Raw genomic sequence first — 19,925 nt, forward strand, 5'->3', positions numbered from 1 at the left:
AAGTTGTACCTTTCCCTCTCCTGCGTGTGATACGCTGAGGGGTGTTGCCTTTCCCCCTCTCACGTGTGATACACTGAGAGATGTTGCTTTCCCTCTCTCGCGTGTGATACGCTGAGGGATGTTGTGTTTGAGACTCCGAGTATTCTCGGTAGTCGCTTTTGGCCTTCTCTGCGTGAAACGCAGTGAGAATTGTATAATTTTCTTACATCCTTTCTACATGAGATGTAGTTTGGTTCGCGTTTACTTGCTTATGTACGAGTTTGCTGTAGCATTTCTTTGCATAACATTCACATAAAATGTTGTATTTATTTTGCATAAATGCTTCATTACAGTTCTCTTTGCATAATCATAAGTTATGTTCTGCATTATGCATGTCATTTGTATTTTTTCCCAGCCCGCGAATGCATCTCTGTATTGTTATTTTGTAAGTTTGTCTAAGTCTTCGGCCTTGTCAAAAATGGGTCATCTCTGGGCTTTGACTTTCACTCCCATCATCTCATGACTTTCAAGTTCTGTCAAAGAGGGACAATTGTAGACACCCCATTTTTGACCGTCCTCAAGACTTGGACGTCATCGTTTGAACACTCGATGATCATCCATGCTCGTGTTCGTTTTGAGTTCTTGAAGGCCTCAGTTGTGCGCCTTGCCTTGGAGCCTCTCAACTTGTCTATTTTGTGCTTGGTTGTGGACCAAGAGCTTGTGGCTTTGTTTCTGAGGGAAGGGGGTGGCCTGCCGGCCAGGCCCCATACCCATCGGTTATGCCATCTTTCCATCGGCCATCAATGGTGGCCGATCGGTTTCACTGATGGCCAGTCGGCCATGTTTTTTGGCCGAGGCCCTTTTCTTTGCTTTTGTAGATATTTTAATTGCCAGTTGTGCCAGCTAGTGAGCATAGAATGCATCCTCCATAGGTATGGAGGGATTGCACTAAGCTTCTAGCTTGTTCAACAAGCTTGAGACTTGGATTTCTATAAGAGGGGAGGCTCCTCTCCCCTTTTAGAAGTTCATAAAATTTGCTTAGGGCTATACATATCCCTCTCTCTCTCTCTTGATTTCTCCCTCTCTCTCTATATTTGCACTAGTTTATGCCTTAAAGTGGTTTTTTCATCACACTTTTGCACTAAAGCACCTAGTGAAACACCTTCACTCTTGAGCTGAGGTACTTGGGGGTTTGTTTGAAGCTCAAAAGCTTGGTTTTTGCCTCAGAAGTTACTGTTTTGAAGTTGTTCTTCAAGAGTGAGTCTCTATCCTCTTTAAAGCTTTGTTGTAGTTGCTTACTTAGCCATCTTTGCATGCTTCTTTTGGCTTAGCTTTCAACTGTAAAAAGTTCTATTTTCAAGTGCTTAAAGTGGTTGTTTAAGACCTCTTTGGTGTTGAGGGTGTTCTACCCTCTTGTGTGCCTTATTGGCTTGAGTTTGGTGCCATCTTTTAAGGCCTTTGAGTTCATCTTTGTTTGCCCTTTTCACCACTGAATTCCAGAGGAATCTCAGTGGTGGAAAGTGTGTTTTGAGGCTCCAAATGGGAGGGGGTGGTCCCCTTTCCTCTTGTCTTGCATGTATGTATTGATGGCTCACCAAATGAGCATGCATTTCTCCCTTCTTGAGGCTTAGTTTGAGCATGTTTTTGTGACTTTTTTAACATGTTATAACTCTGTTTTTAGTTGGTTTGATCACTTGTTGCATGCTCCTTACACTTGTAGTGTAAATCCTCTTTGCTAGCCTTGCATGCCTAATGAGTTAGCTTGTTATTCTAGCATGTTTTGGTTCTATCTCAGCATGTTTTTTGGTATTATTTTGGCATGTTGTAACTCTGATTTTGGTTGGTAGAGCCACCTCTTGCATGCTTCTTACACTTGTAGTGTAAACATTGCTCACTAGCCTAATATACTTGGTGTTTTGACCCATTTTTCTAGCATGTTTTGGCTCCACTCCAACAAGTTTTTACTCATGTTTTAACATACTTTAGCTCTGTTTTGAGGCTTCTTGATCGTATGATGCTTGTTATGCATGCTTGTAGTGCAATAGCCTTGAATAGCTTTGAGTTTTGAGGTATCTTGCATGCTTGGCTTGAGGTATTTGCATGCTTTGGCATCATTTGGCATGTTATTTAAGAACATATAGTGTTGCCGCACTTCCATGTTTTTCACTTTTTAGGTGCTCTTGAGGGTTGCACCTTTATGCCTAGCTTACGAGCCATTGCATGAGCATCATTCCCTTGCCATTCATGCTATCATTTCGAATCATTTTGGCCACTGTTTGGGCATGCATGAGGTATGTTTGGTGTTGGTTTAGTCCATTGAGCATTGTATTGCATGCCTCTTGTATGATGCTCTTTGCTTGCTTTAATGCTCTTAGCTCCTTAATATGCCTTGCATGCATTATTTACATGGTGGAATCTTGTACATACCACCTTAACATGTCAAGATTAGCATGTTGGTAGATAAGCATGTTGTTTTCATGTGTGTTGCATTGCATTGTGTTTGGATCGGACATTAATCCAAACACGAGGAACGAGGGACGTTTCATACTCAAAGTGATGAAACGTGCCTTATTCCTTAGGTCGCCGTCACCTTTGATCATGTATGATAAGGTAGAGGTTCATCGAGTCCTATGTGTTATTTGTGCATTCATCAATATTGTGCAAGCTTGACTCTTTGGCCATCATGCATTGAGATGCGTAATTGGTGGCTCAAGAGCTGAGCACTACACTCCTTTGAGCTTGAGACATGATAAGGAGTGTAGTTACACACACATTTCCTTGTAAATACACTGCCATGCCTCTGTTTGTGCTCTATTGCAGCAAAAGGAGAAATTGCAAGAAGTAGTGGCCGACCGGCCATCAAAGCTACCGACCGGACACCAAGGCTGCCGATCGGCTATCAAAAGTGGCCGATAGCTATCAACTCTGGCCGATGGCCATCCCTCTTGGCCGACCATCCCTCAGCATGTTCCTAAGGTGGGTTAGAAGCATTCTTAAAGTTGGCATAATTTTCAGAAGTACAGAAGTGTGCAAACAGATGCATCATGAGGCACAGTGGTGGATTTCCGAGAGGAAGCCGATCGAGCATGCATGCATCCCTCGCCCCGAGGCCTTTTAACTGTTTTGCTTAGCTAGCTAATTCTTTGGTTCTGTACTTAATTAGTTAACGTACTTAGTTAATCAATTTGTGTTGTAATAACTAATTAGTTAACTAGGTTAGTTAATTAGTTGGTTTGTAATAAGTAGCTTAGCTTAGCGCTTATTATTCGGACCCTCCGTCGAGAGGGAAAATGTTGTAATAAGCGTGCATGTATGCGATGCATGTCTTACAACCCCATTTCTTTCTCGCTTTTACTTATCAGCTTTCGATGGTTAATTTAGGGCATGTTTCAATTAGCATACTTATGCTTTGCATGCGTGCATCATTCATTCGTCTTGCATGCACCGGGCTCGGCTCATCATTCAAACTGCTTTGTATTTCAATACAGTTTCTTGAATACGTGTTTCAAAGCATGTTATCAAGTGTTGCATTCATATGCCATTCTAGATAGCCGAGCCTATTTTAGTTGCATTTTTGCATGTGTTGCATTAGGTATCTTAACATAGCTAGGATCATGCATGATTTCTAACTAGCTTCTGTTTTGGCTCGGAGTACACTGTGAGTGTTTACTCTTTAGCATCCTTGCATGTGTGTAAGTGATTGCCATGATAGCATGCTTGCCATGAGGCTATTTGCTTAAGTGTTTAACTGCATGAATGCTTGTGGATGAAGGCTTTATTGTTTGAATTGGAACAATTCATCAAAATGTGCGTTTTAAGCCCACTTTGCGGAGTGGCAAAATCACGTTGTTTTCTAAGCCCACTTGAGAGTGGCAAATCTGCGTCTTAGCCTACTTGCGAGTAGCACTTCCAAACCATTTTCGAAAAACAAATATGAGGTGTTTTATTCTAATTCTTGCGATTGAGTCTATACTTGTATGCTATGCACATCACATAGTAAGGTTAGCTAATAATCTGAATAAGAACACATGTGTTTTCAAAAACAACATATCATGTCTAGTAGAAGCCGATCCTTTGATCGGGCGAACGGGGGTGCTCATTTCAGGACATTCCCCTCTCGTACCCAAGTTTCCGAGCCGAGGCAACTTTGGTGATGACGGACACGTGGCCTTTGGCACGAGTCAGGATTTCCTAAATTTCCCAAAATAAAATATTTAGGTGGCGACTCTGAAATCTGGCAAAGCAATCCACGTTTGGCGCTTTTTATTCAAAATTAATTTTTTCAAAACCATTTGCCAGATTTGGACTCTTTGGTGATTTATCAGTCTTACATTGCACTTTGTGATATTAGATTCAGAACCATGACAGGAGTCCAAACTGTAGTAGCTAGAACCACGATTCGCGCCCGCACGCGCGGAACGGAGTTCAGGCGGTCTACAATGTCTCATATTGTTTTTAGTTATGACTCAAAAAATTAAAATTATATAATTTTTCTTTTTAATTTTAAAGTGCATTTAGGACGCATTTTACATAGTGTTTTCCCAACTAATTAGTGTTACAGTGCGTATGCAATACTTTCCTGTGATCTAAATTAATAAAAATGCACAACAGGGAGGTTCGACTCGTCCCACTTGCATGTGGGTATTTCCCTCTTTGTATTGAAGTTGTTTTTTCAATACGCAAGTAACTGTTTTTTATTTGTAACTGTTACCAGAGAAACTATAAAAATGTATGCTCAAGCAGTACACAATCTGACTATGGATATTGCGTGCAAGATTGTTGAAGGAATGGGTCTGGTTAGGGTTTCCTTTGAGGGATGGCCTTGTCAGTTGAAGATCAACAAATATAACTTCACTCCTGAGACCATAGGCTCCTGTGGTGTGCGAATACACTCCGACTTAGGATTCCTTACCATACTTCAAGACGATGAAAGCGTTGGCGGTCTTGAAATCATGGACAAGTCTGGTGCATTCGTGGCGGTGGAGCCTTTGCCAGGATCCCTCCTTGTCAATCTCGGAGACATTGCTACGGTCGGTAAATCTGTTACTCTCTAAACCCCAAACTTTAAACTCTGAATCAATTCTCATCATGATTTGTGGATTCGCTTTTTGCTGAAATAGATATCGGAATGTATTATTTTGAGAAAGTTAACTGCTGAGTTTTGAAATTCAAATATGTAAAATACAAGTCATAATTTAAGCAGATTTATTGTAATTTATCTGAAAATTAATTAACAAGATTGTGTTTTTTTTTTTTTTTTTTTTTTTTGGGTTATTGTTCTCACATGTGTTGGAATGTGAAAGGTATGGAGTAATGGAAGAATATGCAATGTGAAGCATAGAGTAGTATGCAAGGAAGCAAGGACAAGAATATCAATTGCATCATTTATGTTGGGACCAAAGGAGGAAACAGTGGAAGCCCCCATGGAATTAGTGGACTCCTCACACCCTCGCTTGTTCGTTCCTTTTACTTATCAATACTACAGAAATCTTCGATCCTCAATCAAGTTGGTTGCCGGTGAAGTTCTTGATCTTCTACGCACTGACTCTTAAAAAGCAATGTTCAATCATAGTGATCATTACCTTTTTGTTTTTTTTAATAAAAGATAAAAACCAGTGAAATAAAAATTGGGAAAGCTTAATTATATGGCCTCTCCTTTAATAATAAACAATGTATCGAAGATTTATAATTTACTACCTCCAAGTTGATCTCGTTTTGATTTTGACAAAAGATTTAGTTCAAACTTCGGCAATAGTTTTTTTTTTTTTTTTTTTTTTTTGGTGTTGATCTAAAGCTCGTGACAGCTCAACTTATGCAAGTTGCACTTACATGTTTTGACTTTTGACATTTTTTTTAAAAAAAAAAAGTGGCTCGTATGCTAGAACTGTTAGCCTTGTGGGGCTATCATGAGTTTCCCTTATTTTATCTTTGCTTAAATTATAAAAATATTTAAAAAATTGTTGGTAATTAACTTTTCCTAATTAGATCAATGAACAATACTTATCAAGATTCACATATTCAATAGAGTTTTCTGTGAGCAATTTTTCTCAATTTAGTTCTTATAGTATGTGATTATTACTAATATACTTCAATTCTTAACCTTTATCGAATTTTTTACTCAAAAAAAAAAATGTCACGTTGGCATCACGTGGTGCCACCTAGCAACTCATGGCATTTTATTTGAAAATAATTTATTTTGTCTCTCAATTATCATTTAAAAAAAAATTTTATTTTTATTTTTTAATAATATTAATTTTTATACCTGAATTATTTAATTTTAAATTAATTTTATCTTTCCATCAACTGTTATTTATAATTAAATGAAAATTGCTAACGTGGCATCAAAATTTCTTTTTAACCCTCAGCTATTCTCAAAAATCCATAACTATGTATTAAAAAAATGTAAGTTTAATATTTGATAATATTTTTTATTTAATTAAAGCAAGAAAAATACATAATATAACATTTATTAAATAAAAAAATATATGACATTACTATAAAAATACATGATTTTATTTATCAATCACAAATTATGACACGTGATACATGGATGCATAAAGAAAGAAGAGTCCTGGTCAATTTAATCAGGTGGGTTGTCAATAAAAGTTCGTACCTTAACAACACAGCTTTTTGTCTTGCACGTTCAATTATTGAGCATTTGCAGTGATCTTTTGGACCTACCATGCCAATGGCGCAGCCCCGTGAAACACTCATGTTTGGTTTTAATTTTTTTTAAATTAAATATTTTATTTTTTATATTTTTTGTTTTTGACAAGTATTTTTAAAATTTTAAACAGTTTTTTTATTTTTTTAAATATACTTTACTTAGATATATTTAAAAATTAAAATATTTGTAAAAATATATTTAAAAAATTAATAAATACACAAAATACAAAAAAATATATATACTTAATTTTCGTTTTTTTTTTTGTGTGTATTTTTTATATTTAGTGAATTTTTAAAAAAAAAATTCATGAAAATTATACTTTTTAAGTGTATTTATATTAGGTGTGTCTAAAAATTAAAATAATTGCTTAAAATATTTTTAAAAATTCAATAAAAATAAAAAATATGAAAAATAAGAAAATAGAATTTTTTGAAAAGTGTTTTAAAAAAATTGGAAACAAACATAATAAATGCTTTTTGAAAAATGCTTGGGACCCTAAAATTAGGGACTCCATGACCATGACTCTCAAAACAACAATGATTCATCCCACTAAAAACATCACCACTAATAGCACTAATACATTAAAAAAGTAAAAAAAAAAAAAGAAAAAATACAACTCCAAAATCAAAACATCACATCATTAATGGTGAGACCCACTGCCACCTAATTAGTGGGAGCACTAATTAGTGCTCCCAAGCATTTTTCCTCTCAAAATAATGTAAACTAATCATTTTTGTTTTATTATTATTATTTTTTTCTTTCCTTCCTGGATCAATTATAGGTGAGTGGGGATTATAAGGATTGTGTTTTTTAAGAGTCTGTAACATTATTATTTTATATTTTTTATATCATTACTACAAAAAAAAAATCATAATTAAAATCTTAAAATAATATTATAACTAAAAAAAATTAATCATAATTAAAAAATAATAATATAACTAAAAATATATATGATGTTAGATATGTATAATAGAATTTTACTTTTCTTTTTTCTTCATAAAATATCCATGATTATTGTTCTTTGACTAGCAAAGTATATACAATTATTGTGTATGTACAACCATCAAAATAACATCATTTCACTTTTATCATTCACACTACCCAATGACTCTTTGACTTATTCCTTTTTTTAAACAAATTTGGCCATCAATTTTACATTGATCATTTAAAACAACTCCATAAGTAAACATTCTAGCGCAAATTTCCTGTAAAAACAACATTTTTTTACTAGAAAGGCTCAGATTGATGGGTTGCTAAAAGTTGAAGAAGTACAACAAAATTGCAGATGAATAATCCTGGAACATCCTTTTTAACAAGATTAATACAAGTTTTATAAATCAAATCTTGTACAACACCCCCCAACCAAATTTACACAAAGCAAGGGCCCCCCTTTCTCCTCCCCTGGCCTCCTCGTCTCTCAATAAACAAATCAGAGTAAATACATGAAAATATAATATAAAAAAGGAAGGAAATCTTAATTTCCTACTCCAACATAAATAACTAGCAGGTAAGAAAGAAAAAAGACAGACAAAAAAAAAAAAAAAAAAAAAAAAAAAGAGAAAGAAAATATGAAGTTGCCACTCTGATTGTCAATAGTTCGTAATAAGTGATATTACACAACACTGAAGTTGCCACTGTGATTGTGTGGGCTGTTGTACTCTCGGCTGACGCATTGTGGAGTCCATCCTCCTGACCCAAAATGGGAGGTTGCAAAGGATCTCGTGTCTATCGTAGTTGCCTGACTGATATCTTCGTCTCCCATTGGCATTGATGGCCACACAAAAGCCGGCTTGAATGGCGCCACATGTGGCCCAGGCACCGAACCCGATATTATCTGAATGATAGCCTGACTTTTAGGCCTTTCGCTTGCAATTGGATGCGAACACGCCAAACCTAGAAGCAGCACTTTCTGAGCTTCCTCTACCACGTAGTCGTTCCCGAGCCTCTTGTCCATAGCATCCAATAACCGGCCTTCACGGTGCAGAGACCAAACCCAGTCCACCAACAATTGGAACCCGCCAATCTGGGTCCCAGGTCGTAGACCACACACTACTTCCAACAAAACTGCCCCAAATGCATAGACATCGGACTGTTGGGTGGCCTTGCCTGTGTGGAAGCATTCAGGCGCAATGTAGCCCATTGTGCCGTGCACGCCCTCGGCCTCTGCGTATGAGGTCTTTTCGTTGTCTAGGGCACGAGCAAGGCCAAAGTCGCCGAGTCTGGCGTTGAAGTCAGACTCGAGCATGATGTTGCTGGCCTTGAGGTCACGGTGCACCACCCTTTGATCATACTCGTTGTGGAGGTAGTGTAGAGCAGAGGCTACCCCAGAGATGATCTTGCAACGCAGAGTCCAGCTCAGTGGCTTGCTATCTGCTCCGCCAAAAAGGTGCTTGTCAAGGCTGCCATTGGGCATGTAGTCGTAAACCAGCAACAGCTTCCCATTCTTGTGACACCATCCTGTGACAGAGAGATGTTTGTTAGACATATGTAGGCACAAGAGACGGTTTATACATGATTTTTTTCTATAAAAACTCATCTTTGATTAAGACCACATCAACACAGTTATACAAAACCAATGTACATATTTCACTGTTGATACTAACTGATTAAGTTTTATCACTGTGCTTTGCTTTGAAATGAGAAGGAAAAAGAAAAAAAAAAATTTGTGGTTACATATAGTCTCACCTGAATCTTTTACACAGCTTGGTTGAAGCAATCTGTTTCAAACTTGACTCAGCATATCATATCCCAAAGCACACTTTCAAGTGAGAAGTGAAATGCTTTGCCTTACTATTTGTTAGGTAGCCTTTTCTAATTTATCATCCTTCTCATGGTGACAAAGATAGAAATTTCAGTTCTACACAGATGGAAAGAAGTCCTAGCCATCAGAAATTTATCTTTACTGTGTACGGATAGAGATAAAGCATCTTACAGTAAGATTTTAGAAATGAAAGTCACTTAATTGAATGGGTTTAGCACACAGATTGTAGTCCTTGAATTGCGTAAGATCTAAGAAACACCGACACTTCTAAGAAGGTAGCGTTATTATGTGAAACCCTGACACGACACAACACTTTCCAACCACATGTCCTGTTATTTTTAAAATTTTTCTAAACTCGGGCACTTGAACATCATGTTTGTATTGTTTAGACACACATGAAACACATTCAAGTTTAAATAAAATAATTTGGAATCCAATATTAAAAGAAAAATAAAGTAAGTTTATACGTAATCTCATCCTCTAAACTTTAAAAATCATTTTATTTGAATTAAATATTAATATATATAACATACAGTAATTATTTATTTTATATATGTCACATAATAAATATATAAAACTATATATTTTGCAATGTTCCTCATGTGTCGTGTCGTGTCGTGTTTTAAATTTTTCGAAAATTTTCCTATCAACATTTAAGTGTCTCTGCTTCTTAATGTAAGATGCCTCTATATGACCCACAAATACTACCATTAAATTCAGTCTTTTGGACCAACACATGTTCATCTAATCATTCCACACTTGCTGGGGTCCCCAAACAAGGAAAGAGGCATTAAAGAACTAGTGGAGCTGTAGTAGTACTTGCCAATAGTCCAATTATTGAATTATCAATAAATACAAGTCAAAGTAATTAAGAGTGAAATTTCAAAATGAAAATGAAGTCGATGTCATTGTCAAAAGCATAGTCTAAACCAAACTTCTAAATCTTTTAATGTGAAATATGAATTTCAGCTGACAAAGTCACCCATGACAACTCCGACAAGGAGGATAAGGCCAGGGATAAGAAGTTTCCTCTTCATTATGTGTAACACAGCTTTGCCAATGACGATAACTGCTTACCGATATTGCATTGTAAGCAAGTGGTGGCCCTAACTCTTAATTTTCCGAAAGGGCAATAAATAAATACATAAAAAATAAATAAATAAAAAATACTTGTTTGTCTGGAGGCATCCTGGTCATGGGACGGTTGGTGGGTTTTTGATAAGGAATTTTCTATTTTTGTTCCTTCTCAGACTGATGGTACAAAATTAATCTAAAACTACCATTACACCTTTGGTTCTTAGATAGAGCTAGCTTGAACCAAACAAAAGTAGAATTAAAGCATTTACTCTATAGCCATCTCAACTGCAACATTAGACACTTCTTCTAGCAATGCTTGCTTAGTTTTTCAAATCCTTTTCTGGAACAGAAGTGACATTGACTGCTTTGCACAAAGACAACTCATGTTCATAGGGGTTGGTCTCATCTCAAATTCTTGTCTCACTGGTAGGATATAGAATATAATCTTTGAGCCCATAGCATGTTGATTTATCCTACAGGTCATTTTGCTTGATTCTAAGGACAAAAATAATGGCTACCAGTGATCTTTTTTTCAGTAATTAACAAAAAAACTAAATTAGGAAGATTGTTTAAGATGTTATGCTTCTCTAACATGGTATCATTAGCCATTGGTAGGTTGGCTTTGAAAACCTAGTTTGCAGCTCAAGAGTGAACTTATGGACACTTCCATGTAGCTTAGGCTCAGGGTGTATTATTGTTTCACATAACAGAGAACGCAGTGTATTTTAACAGTCTCTTACCCTCTCATATCTTCGCTTTTTTTTGGCCTTACCTACCATATCAGAAAATTTTAATTTATTGAAAAATTAACCAGAAAATTTTAACAAAATGATGCGGTGATGACATTTTTGCAACTAAAAGTCATCTTGAAGGGTGTTTTGTTTAAAAGTGAATAGTCTAAATTCGATCGGATCAATCCATATGAAAATTTCTGTTTGTACGATATTGCTCCTACGACCTACCATATTTTGGAACCTTCTCTCATATCACATAAAGTCATAATTTACTGGTTTCACCTTCTTCTTTTTCCCCGTCATTTGGGTCCACTACCATGAAATTCTCACACCCTTTACCTTCAACAGAAGACAAAATGTTGCAAAGTCAATTCAAACTAGATTGTACGTTGCATTAAAAAGAAAATATCAATGGGGTAAATCATAAAGGCCCCGTTTTTTTTTACCGTATATATGGGTGGATATGAGAGTCGGGTCGGATACAATATGAGGCGGGCTATGATTAGACTACAATAATTCACGAAATTAGATTACAATAATCATATGATGGGCTATGATTTTGCATCATATAATTATTGTATGTATAAATTTTTTGGGGGGTCAAATTGGTAACAAAATAATTTGTTAGATAAATTGATATATACATAGGGGGGAGTTCACATGGTCAACGATCTTTAGCTTCAAGAGATTTTGGGTAAAGTCAATTATTGGATCATACATACTACTAGGCAGTGCTATCAATTCTACCAAGAAGAATAACAATTAAGAACTAGAACCCAAAAAAAATGGAATAATTGCAAGAGTAGTGAAAGGACCTTACCGAGCAATCGAACAAGATGTTTGTGGCGAAGACGATTGATGATGGTGAGTTCAGACAAGAAATCATCCTCACCCTTCAAACTCCCTCTGGAAAAACACTTGACAGCCACTTCCAAATTCTCATTTTGGAGAACCCCTTTATAAACAACGCCATAAGCACCTTGACCCAGCTTGTTCTTCTCATCAAAATTGTTAGTAGCTTTCTTCAAATCCTTGAAGAAGAACTCTCTCGGGGTTCCAGGCAAGCTCTTCAGAGCCCCCAAAATGTTGGAATTAGACCTTGGCATCCTCTTCTTGCGGAGGTAATAGCCCAAACCCACCAACCCAATCAGCAGCACCACCAGTACCGGGATTCCGACACCGAGGAGGATCTTCACCCACTCTTGCTTGTCCTCCGGGAAATACTCCACCGTCATGTTCCACATCAGGACGCAGTTGAGCTGTGTCGAGTTGGTGGCTTTGGACCCAGTAGATGCCGAGAACCCAAAATACGAGTACTGATTCAACACATCCCTGATATTCAAATCCGATCTGAGAACCGGCACGGCGGGCCTCGGCGGCGTAGGATCAGATCTGTTAGCTTGTTGCGCGATGTAAACCTCAATCACCTTCCGGGTTCCGTCGTACTGAACCCAAACATTGAAAAAACTGGTTCTTCCAGGCGGAGAGAGCTCGATTCCGAGTGGGGTTAACGACGTAGTGTTTACAGATCTGACGCTGTTGATGTTGAGACCTACGTGATTGGCATCTGGGTCGAAGTCTTGCTTGAAAGTGTCGAGCTCGACGGCGATGAAATGGTTGGTGGAGTTTCCATCGGTGGTTAAGTTGGTTAGGCCCAAATACTGGCCGTAGCTGAGCGGTGGAATGTTGAGGTCAGGGGCGACGACGAAGGTGAGTCCCTCAGCGGGGACGAAACCATTGACGCTGTCGAGATTGACAAGGAAAGAGGAGTTGAAAGAAGCGACTCTGTTGGGTTTGGTGGTGTTGTTGTTGTCTTCCCAGAGCTTGAAGCGTTGTCTGAGCATGACTCGTCCATATTGATCAAAGGTGAAATTGAATTGGTCGGAAAGGGAGGCGGTGTCTGGGGTGATTTGGAGGGCATTGTTGCTGATTCTTGCTGATTGTATAACAGCGAATATGGGTTCGTAGTGGGCGGGGGTGTCGTTGAAGGGTCCGAATGGTTTGGTGAAGGGTTTGAGGTTCTGGGCGGAGACCGGCGCCGCCGCCGCCAACATGCAGAGGAGGAGGACGGTGGCGCTGAGCTTCGCCGCCAAGCCCATTCAGTGTCAGCAAGCTTGACTGGGTTGGCTAATGTGGATTCGGAGAAAGAACTAGAGATGGAGATGGAGATGGAGGTGGAGATGAGAGAGAAGAGAACACCAGGAGGGGAACTGCCTGAGCTGAATTGAAAAATATTTAAAGAGGCGAGGGATTCGTTTGAACTTTGAAGGCATGGAGTATCCCATTGCTTGGAAACTACCTGGTCACAATTTTTAGTTAGACTATTTGCATTATTCTATCATATTCTATTCTATTCAATGCTATCAATGGAAATATCTATTTTCTAACCATCAAAATATTATTAAAAAAAAATTAGGTAAAAATCATATGAATTTTAAAATTTTTTAAATTTGGTTTTGGATTTAATATAAAAGATTTCTTTACTTTTTTTTTTTTTAATCAATCATTTGGAGATTATTTTAATTTCACATTTATTTCTTTAACTATTATCCAGCTTGTTTGATTTTAGTTTTCAAAAATTACTTTTCAAAAAATTCTAATTTTTTATTTTATGTATTTTTTTGTTTTCAATGATTTTTTTAATATTTTAAGAAATTTTTTTAATTTTTAGACACACTTACCATAAATACACTTAAAAGTATAATATTTATGAATTTTTAAAAAAAAATTCACTGAATTCTAAAAATACAAAAAAAAAATTATGAAAATATAGGCTAACTGTTTGAGCGCAACATCCACCGCTTGAACAGTAAAATATATTTCTTAAAAGTTCAGTTTACAAGCAAAGATACTAGATGATTCATTTCACCGCTCGAGTGCACAAAAGACCACTCGAGCGGTCAAACCACTTTGACTTTCTTCTATAGTCAGCGAAGTAGTAAATGAGGAATGCTTAAGATATAGAATGTTAGCACAAACTCCTCTACACATATACAAATTGGGTTGAATTCGCATCTAAACGCTCACAGCCTCACTAAAATAAAAGAGAAAATAAAATTACAACTAAAAGGAGTTTTGTCAAGCGGAATTACCAATTATAAAAATCTAACAATCTCCTCCTTTGGCAGTTCTGTGACAAAACACACTTAAAAGAAAGTCCTTATCACTATGACAAAACACACTTAACAAAAAAATCCTTATCACCCCAACCCATTACACCCAACAAAAAGGTTATGATCTGCAAAACAACTATTAGTACCACAAGAGTATATGATAGCATGAAACATATGACAAATATAAAAATCTAGAAAAAAAATATCATGTTATCAAGCTAAAATATGATAATACTATGAGTGTTTGGGAAGTTGATTTTTTTGTAGGTTTTTTTAGTTGTAAGATATTATTGGAGAAAATTTTTTTTATGTTTGGAAAGATAGTTAAGTTTTTTGTGGTTAGATGTGATATTTGTGAGAGAAAAAGTGAAATGATTATAAGGTTTGATGTGATATTTTGTTTGGATTTGTTTTTTTTATTTTGTAAAACATTTGTCTTGTAGTGAAAAAAAAAAAACCAAAAAAATCTAAAAATCAAATTCCCAAACACCCCCAAATAAATATGATAATACTAGTTAATAGTTACAAGTCTCATTTATCATTTGACCACATAGTTGGAAGTGAGTTGGGACTAAAAATGCAAGAAAATACTAAAAGCTCGTTTGGAAAGTTGAGGTTTGGGATTTTTTTGACTAAAATGGTCACACAAAAAAAAAAAAAAAAAATTTAGCTCAATAAAATAAAGTATCACATTTAACTCATAATCATAACATTCTTTTTTTCACAAAAAGTCAAAAAAACTAAAAAGTTCTTCCCAAACGAAGCTTTTTAACCCTAAGCTAAAATAGTCAAAAAGTCAACACACTTCTCAAACGAACCCTAAATCGACTAAATAACTCAATCAGACAAAATGTCATATCTAAATCATAATCATTTTCCTTTTCTTCTCACAAAAAAATCAAAAAATTCTTTCTAAATGAAGCTAATTTAGTCAAGCTAAATTAGTTAAAAAATCAAAAAATCATATTAAAAAAATTCTTTCCAAACGAACCCTTATTGACTGGGACAAACTTCTCTTATTAAATCATATCAACTTAAATAAAAAAAGGAAAAAGATTGAGGCCTCAAATTTTTGGCCTCAAATTTGGCTCGAATTTCCCTTTTTTTTTTTTTTTTTTTTTTTTTTTTTTTTTTTGGTTGATGCTTTGCTTGTTATTATTATTATTATTTTTATTTATTTATTTTTTTGTAATGTATTAGCCCAGAAAAAAAAAAATGCATTTGAGGCAATTTCGAGCCTCAATTTCGAGGCCTCAATCACAGCTCATAAAAAAATTATAGACTGAAAAAACATGAATTTGAAAGTTTGTTATGAAATAATAAATATAAAAAATATATATCATACTAGGGGATAATAGTAAAATTAGCCCAATATTTATAATTATGAAGAGAATTATATCAAATTGTACAATAAATTAAGAAAGAAAGTCAAACCTTATACTCCTATATCCGCACACTCAATTCCAACAGCTACTACATTAATACTAAAAGAGTCCTATAATGAAAAAATAAATAATAAAAAATAAAAAAAATAATCAATGTGGAGTTTTGACAACAATTGATTAACTTATTTGCAATCAATAATGTTAAAATGATAATATCAATTTCTCGTTTAAAACAGAGAGGATCATTAATCATAAAATAAAAATCTCAAATTTCTCCTTTGGAATTGGATCCACTATTACTATACATATATATATATATATATATATAAAAACAATGCTACAGACCCCCAGTGGGGGTCCGACTCCAAGTAACGTGACGCGGCCTCATTAGCTGAAAAAAGAAAAAAAGAAAAAAAAATATTTTTTTTCGCCTAATTAGGGCCCTACACGCACGACCCCAGCATCCCCACTTGGGGGTCGGAGGCATTTTTCATATATATATATATATATATATATATATGTGATTACATGAACCTCCTGGAAATTAGCTTACACGCGCTAATTAAACTAGTAGATAAAGGAGAGCAGGCTCATCTATGGTTGGCACGCTTGATAGAATTTGATCAAATTTTAATTTGAAATCAAAAGACCATTAGATGACCCTATATTGTGCCTCATCAAGTGGCATGTCTTATATTTTGTGTAAATTAAATGTTAAAACTAGAATGGCTTCTTTTGTACTTCTTTTATTTATTTGTTTTGTTTGTTGAAGAGACATGAAAGCATCTGTACTCAATGCAACGGCAAAATACCCAGTAGGGTTTCACATTATATTTCCCTCTTATGATTATTGAAACATTGAGTGATTTTATTGAGATTTTTTTTAACCAAAGGTTATTTGAGACTTGTAAACAATTTATCTTCATTCATATTTTATTAATACCAAGCGTCACACTCTTAATTAAATAATAATTTTCAATATGGTATTCTTCTTAATATAGTGATATTCTTGATTATGAATGGTATTAATGAGTTCATATAAATATTTGTATGTATATACATACACATACACGTATAAGAAGGTATGCACACCTCATAGGTGTATCATGAAAATCTAAGATACCAACATTTTAATTGTTTACCACCGAAATATAAGCCTACACGTATAAGAAGGTATGCACACCTCATAGGTGTATCATGAAAATCTAAGATACCAACATTTTAATTGTTTACCACCGAAATATAAGCCTACACGTATAAGAAGGTATGCACACCTCATAGGTGTATCATCAAAATCTAAGATACCAACATTTTAATTGTTCATCACCGAAATATAAGCATTTGAATGTGGATGGAGGGGAGGGAAAATTAGAGAAAAACAAGAAATCAAAATTTGAAGCAATTGCATAGAGATAATTGGACATAATAAATAAATAAATAAATGTGTGACATAACTTCAAATCAACTTTTATACCAGGTTCGATGTTAACATTATGTAATAATATATAAATACAAGAAGGAAAATGATATACAAATTCATTTTTTATATCTATTTTTTAGACCTAATTATGTATAAGTTATATGATTGGTTGATAATTAAAAAATATATGAGAGATAGTATTACCTTAGATATTCTAATTAATTATCACATCATTAAATTTAAAAAATGAGTCTAATTTTTAAATATAAATAACAATGCTCATACAAGAAAGTAAACAATTCTAAAACAAATGAAGTGGGAGCCAATAACTTTTGAGTTTTAAAGTTCTAAGTTTCCTACCCTAATTTCTTTCGAGTTTATGGAAGTCAGTCAGTCAAGTCAACCTAGAAGCAAAATTTTGAAAAAAAAAAAAAAAAAAAAAAGGAGAATTTAAAAAAAAAAAATGGAACGTTTTTAACCATATCAATGTGCCTATGAGACACGGGTACTTCAAAAATCATATTGTACGAGGATCGGGTACTTACCGCGTGCGGGTACTTTCCGTGTGCGGGTACAAGTACTAGGTACGCTGAATACATGTCGGTTACAACAAATGTATTTGGGTACGTCGTGGGTATGGCATGGGTACGTTGTGGATACAGCATGGGTATGCAACCGGTACGGTGAGGTTTTTTTTTTTTTTTTTGCAATTGCTAGAATTTGTTGCAGTCTTTATTATTCTTCTTTCAATCTTAAAAATATCAAGTAATTTATTTCCAACACCCTTTATCTATAAGTCATGGTTTTGCTCTCTTTTACATCCTGTTTTAGACAATCAAAAAGAAAAAGAAAGAATAATATAACTTTATAGACAAGTTGTTCTCCTTTTAATTTTAATATTGAAACTTTGATTTATATGTTAGATGTTTAGTTATAAATTTTTTTAAAAAAAATTGACGTACCCCAACTATACCCATATCGTACTCGTACCCATATCTGTATCCACACTCATGCTTCGTAGCAATGTGCTAATATCTACATCAAGGTCATCAAGTATTTTGATATTGGAGGGGCAACCCTTCCCTCCCATGAAAGGTTTGCATAGGTTTGTGAAGTGGTGACAAGTTGATTGTAATTAAATTAAGATTCGACAAAAATCTCAAATTGAGTTCATATTTAGGAATGGCTATGGAGAATTTACCTTATGAATATCTATAGAGACTCGACCTAAATATATGAAAATTTTCTTTTTTTCTTACCCATCGGGTGAAGTAAGTGGTGTTTTTAAAATATCCATCAGGAATGGGTCAGGAATAGATACCTGTCCATTTCCCCATATATTTTCACTAAACAGAAATGGTGTCTGCAAATAGAGAAATGGTGGTGTATTGCTTCGACACCCTCGTCGCTCGCTACAACAACAACCAACCCCCTCCGCTAGCTTTCGACGATGGTCAACAATACATTTTATGCTTTCTCTCTCTCTAAAACCCTATTCTTCTTTTCTCTCTCTCTCTATATATAAATACATACATGTAAATTTATACATAATGTACTCGCATTGAATTTGATTTTGGCTGTGTGAGCAAAATAGGGACAGAGATGATTCATTTACATGTTGATTGTATAATTTGATTTTTAAGTATCATTATTATCAAACCAGAAAAATATTTTTTTATTTTTTTATTTTTTGGATTCTATTTTAAAATTCTAGAACTTTTTGAAGTTTATTTTCCCTCTTATAAGCTTTTGTTTTGTTTCAAGTTATGCCTAGGCTTTATTGATGAGAAGATGATTTATTTATATTTTTTTATTATGATTTATTTTTAAAAATAAACTTTTTAATTAATTAACTAATATGTTTTAAATTTTGTTGTTGAGTCAAAAAATAAAATAAAATTGAATATATATTTAGCTTTGGTTGCGAACCTTAAAAAAAAATTAAAAAAAAGGGTCAAGTTGGATTGGAAGAAATCCAAACATGTTAGGGAATGAGAAGGGTAGTCCCCATGAGAGATGGGGAATGAAAAATGAGAAAAAAATTGTTATAGTAGAATGAAAATGGGAAACTAGTGTCTGCCTGCCTCTCATTGCCATCCCTACTCATATTGCCATGAGCCTTTTCAATCCAATGCAAGAATCTCAAACTGAATTCATTGACTAAAAGAATTTTACCTATATTTTTGGCCACTAACTAATCACTCACTCAATCTTGAAATTACAAAATTTCACACTTTTCAATTTAAAATTGTAAAATTTCATATTTTGAAAATATAAAATTTCACAATTATTTTTACGTAATTTCATATCCAATTTGGTTCTTGTTTAATGAACTCAATAAATAAACTCTAAAAATATAAATTTTTTATTATTACAAATAATGTATGTAATGTATATGATTTTGTATTGAATCCTTAAATAAGGATAAAAAGCGTATCAAAAGTAAAAATTTTAAAAACAGACCTCATGCTCACAAAGAACATAAAATCTAAAACCAAAAAATGATTTTTTTTATGAGACCTATCTGTCTAAAAGATCATTAGGCAGGACTTAACACCAATTATTAACAAAATTTATTTTTAAAAAAATTTAATATACAAAATCCTTTTAATTATAACAAATTTTATAGGGGAAAAGAAGAGTAGTGAAACCTACATACATAATTTAGTGCAAAATTCACGTGATTGATGTTTTGTGGAAAAAAATGTTAACAAAGACTTAGAGAGTTGAGTCACCCTTAATAAATTTTTTTATTTTTTAAAAATATTTTTGCTTATGTAATGCCTAAA

The 19,925-nt window shown here is 34.5% G+C and overlaps 2 protein-coding genes across 2 annotated transcripts in view; one reads left to right on the top strand and one right to left on the bottom strand.

The window, feature by feature from the left end:
• The window catches only part of LOC114279164 (2-oxoglutarate-dependent dioxygenase DAO), a 28,216-nt gene extending 22,507 nt beyond the window's left edge, over positions 1 to 5,709 (top strand). The window contains exons 2-3 of the mRNA XM_082891195.1: positions 4,694 to 5,009; positions 5,283 to 5,709. Of these exons, the coding sequence (XP_082747321.1) occupies positions 4,694 to 5,009; positions 5,283 to 5,531 (565 nt within the window). The 3' untranslated portion in view covers positions 5,532 to 5,709. The remainder of the gene's footprint in view (positions 1 to 4,693; positions 5,010 to 5,282) is intronic.
• Positions 5,710 to 7,952: 2,243 nt separating this feature from the next.
• LOC114279163 (putative L-type lectin-domain containing receptor kinase S.5) lies at positions 7,953 to 13,571 on the bottom strand. Its single transcript, XM_028221362.2, has 2 exons — positions 12,039 to 13,571; positions 7,953 to 9,103 (listed from the first exon to the last, which is right to left on the bottom strand). The coding sequence occupies exons 1-2, from the start codon at positions 13,315 to 13,317 to the stop codon at positions 8,259 to 8,261; spliced, it is 2,124 nt and encodes a 707-aa protein (XP_028077163.2). The 5' UTR covers positions 13,318 to 13,571; the 3' UTR covers positions 7,953 to 8,258.
• Between the last annotated feature and the right edge of the window lie 6,354 nt (positions 13,572 to 19,925).

This window comes from Camellia sinensis, chromosome 1 (genome assembly GCF_055761805.1).
Source record: "Camellia sinensis isolate YWXY chromosome 1, ASM5576180v1, whole genome shotgun sequence".
Classification (NCBI taxonomy): Eukaryota; Viridiplantae; Streptophyta; class Magnoliopsida; order Ericales; family Theaceae; genus Camellia; species Camellia sinensis.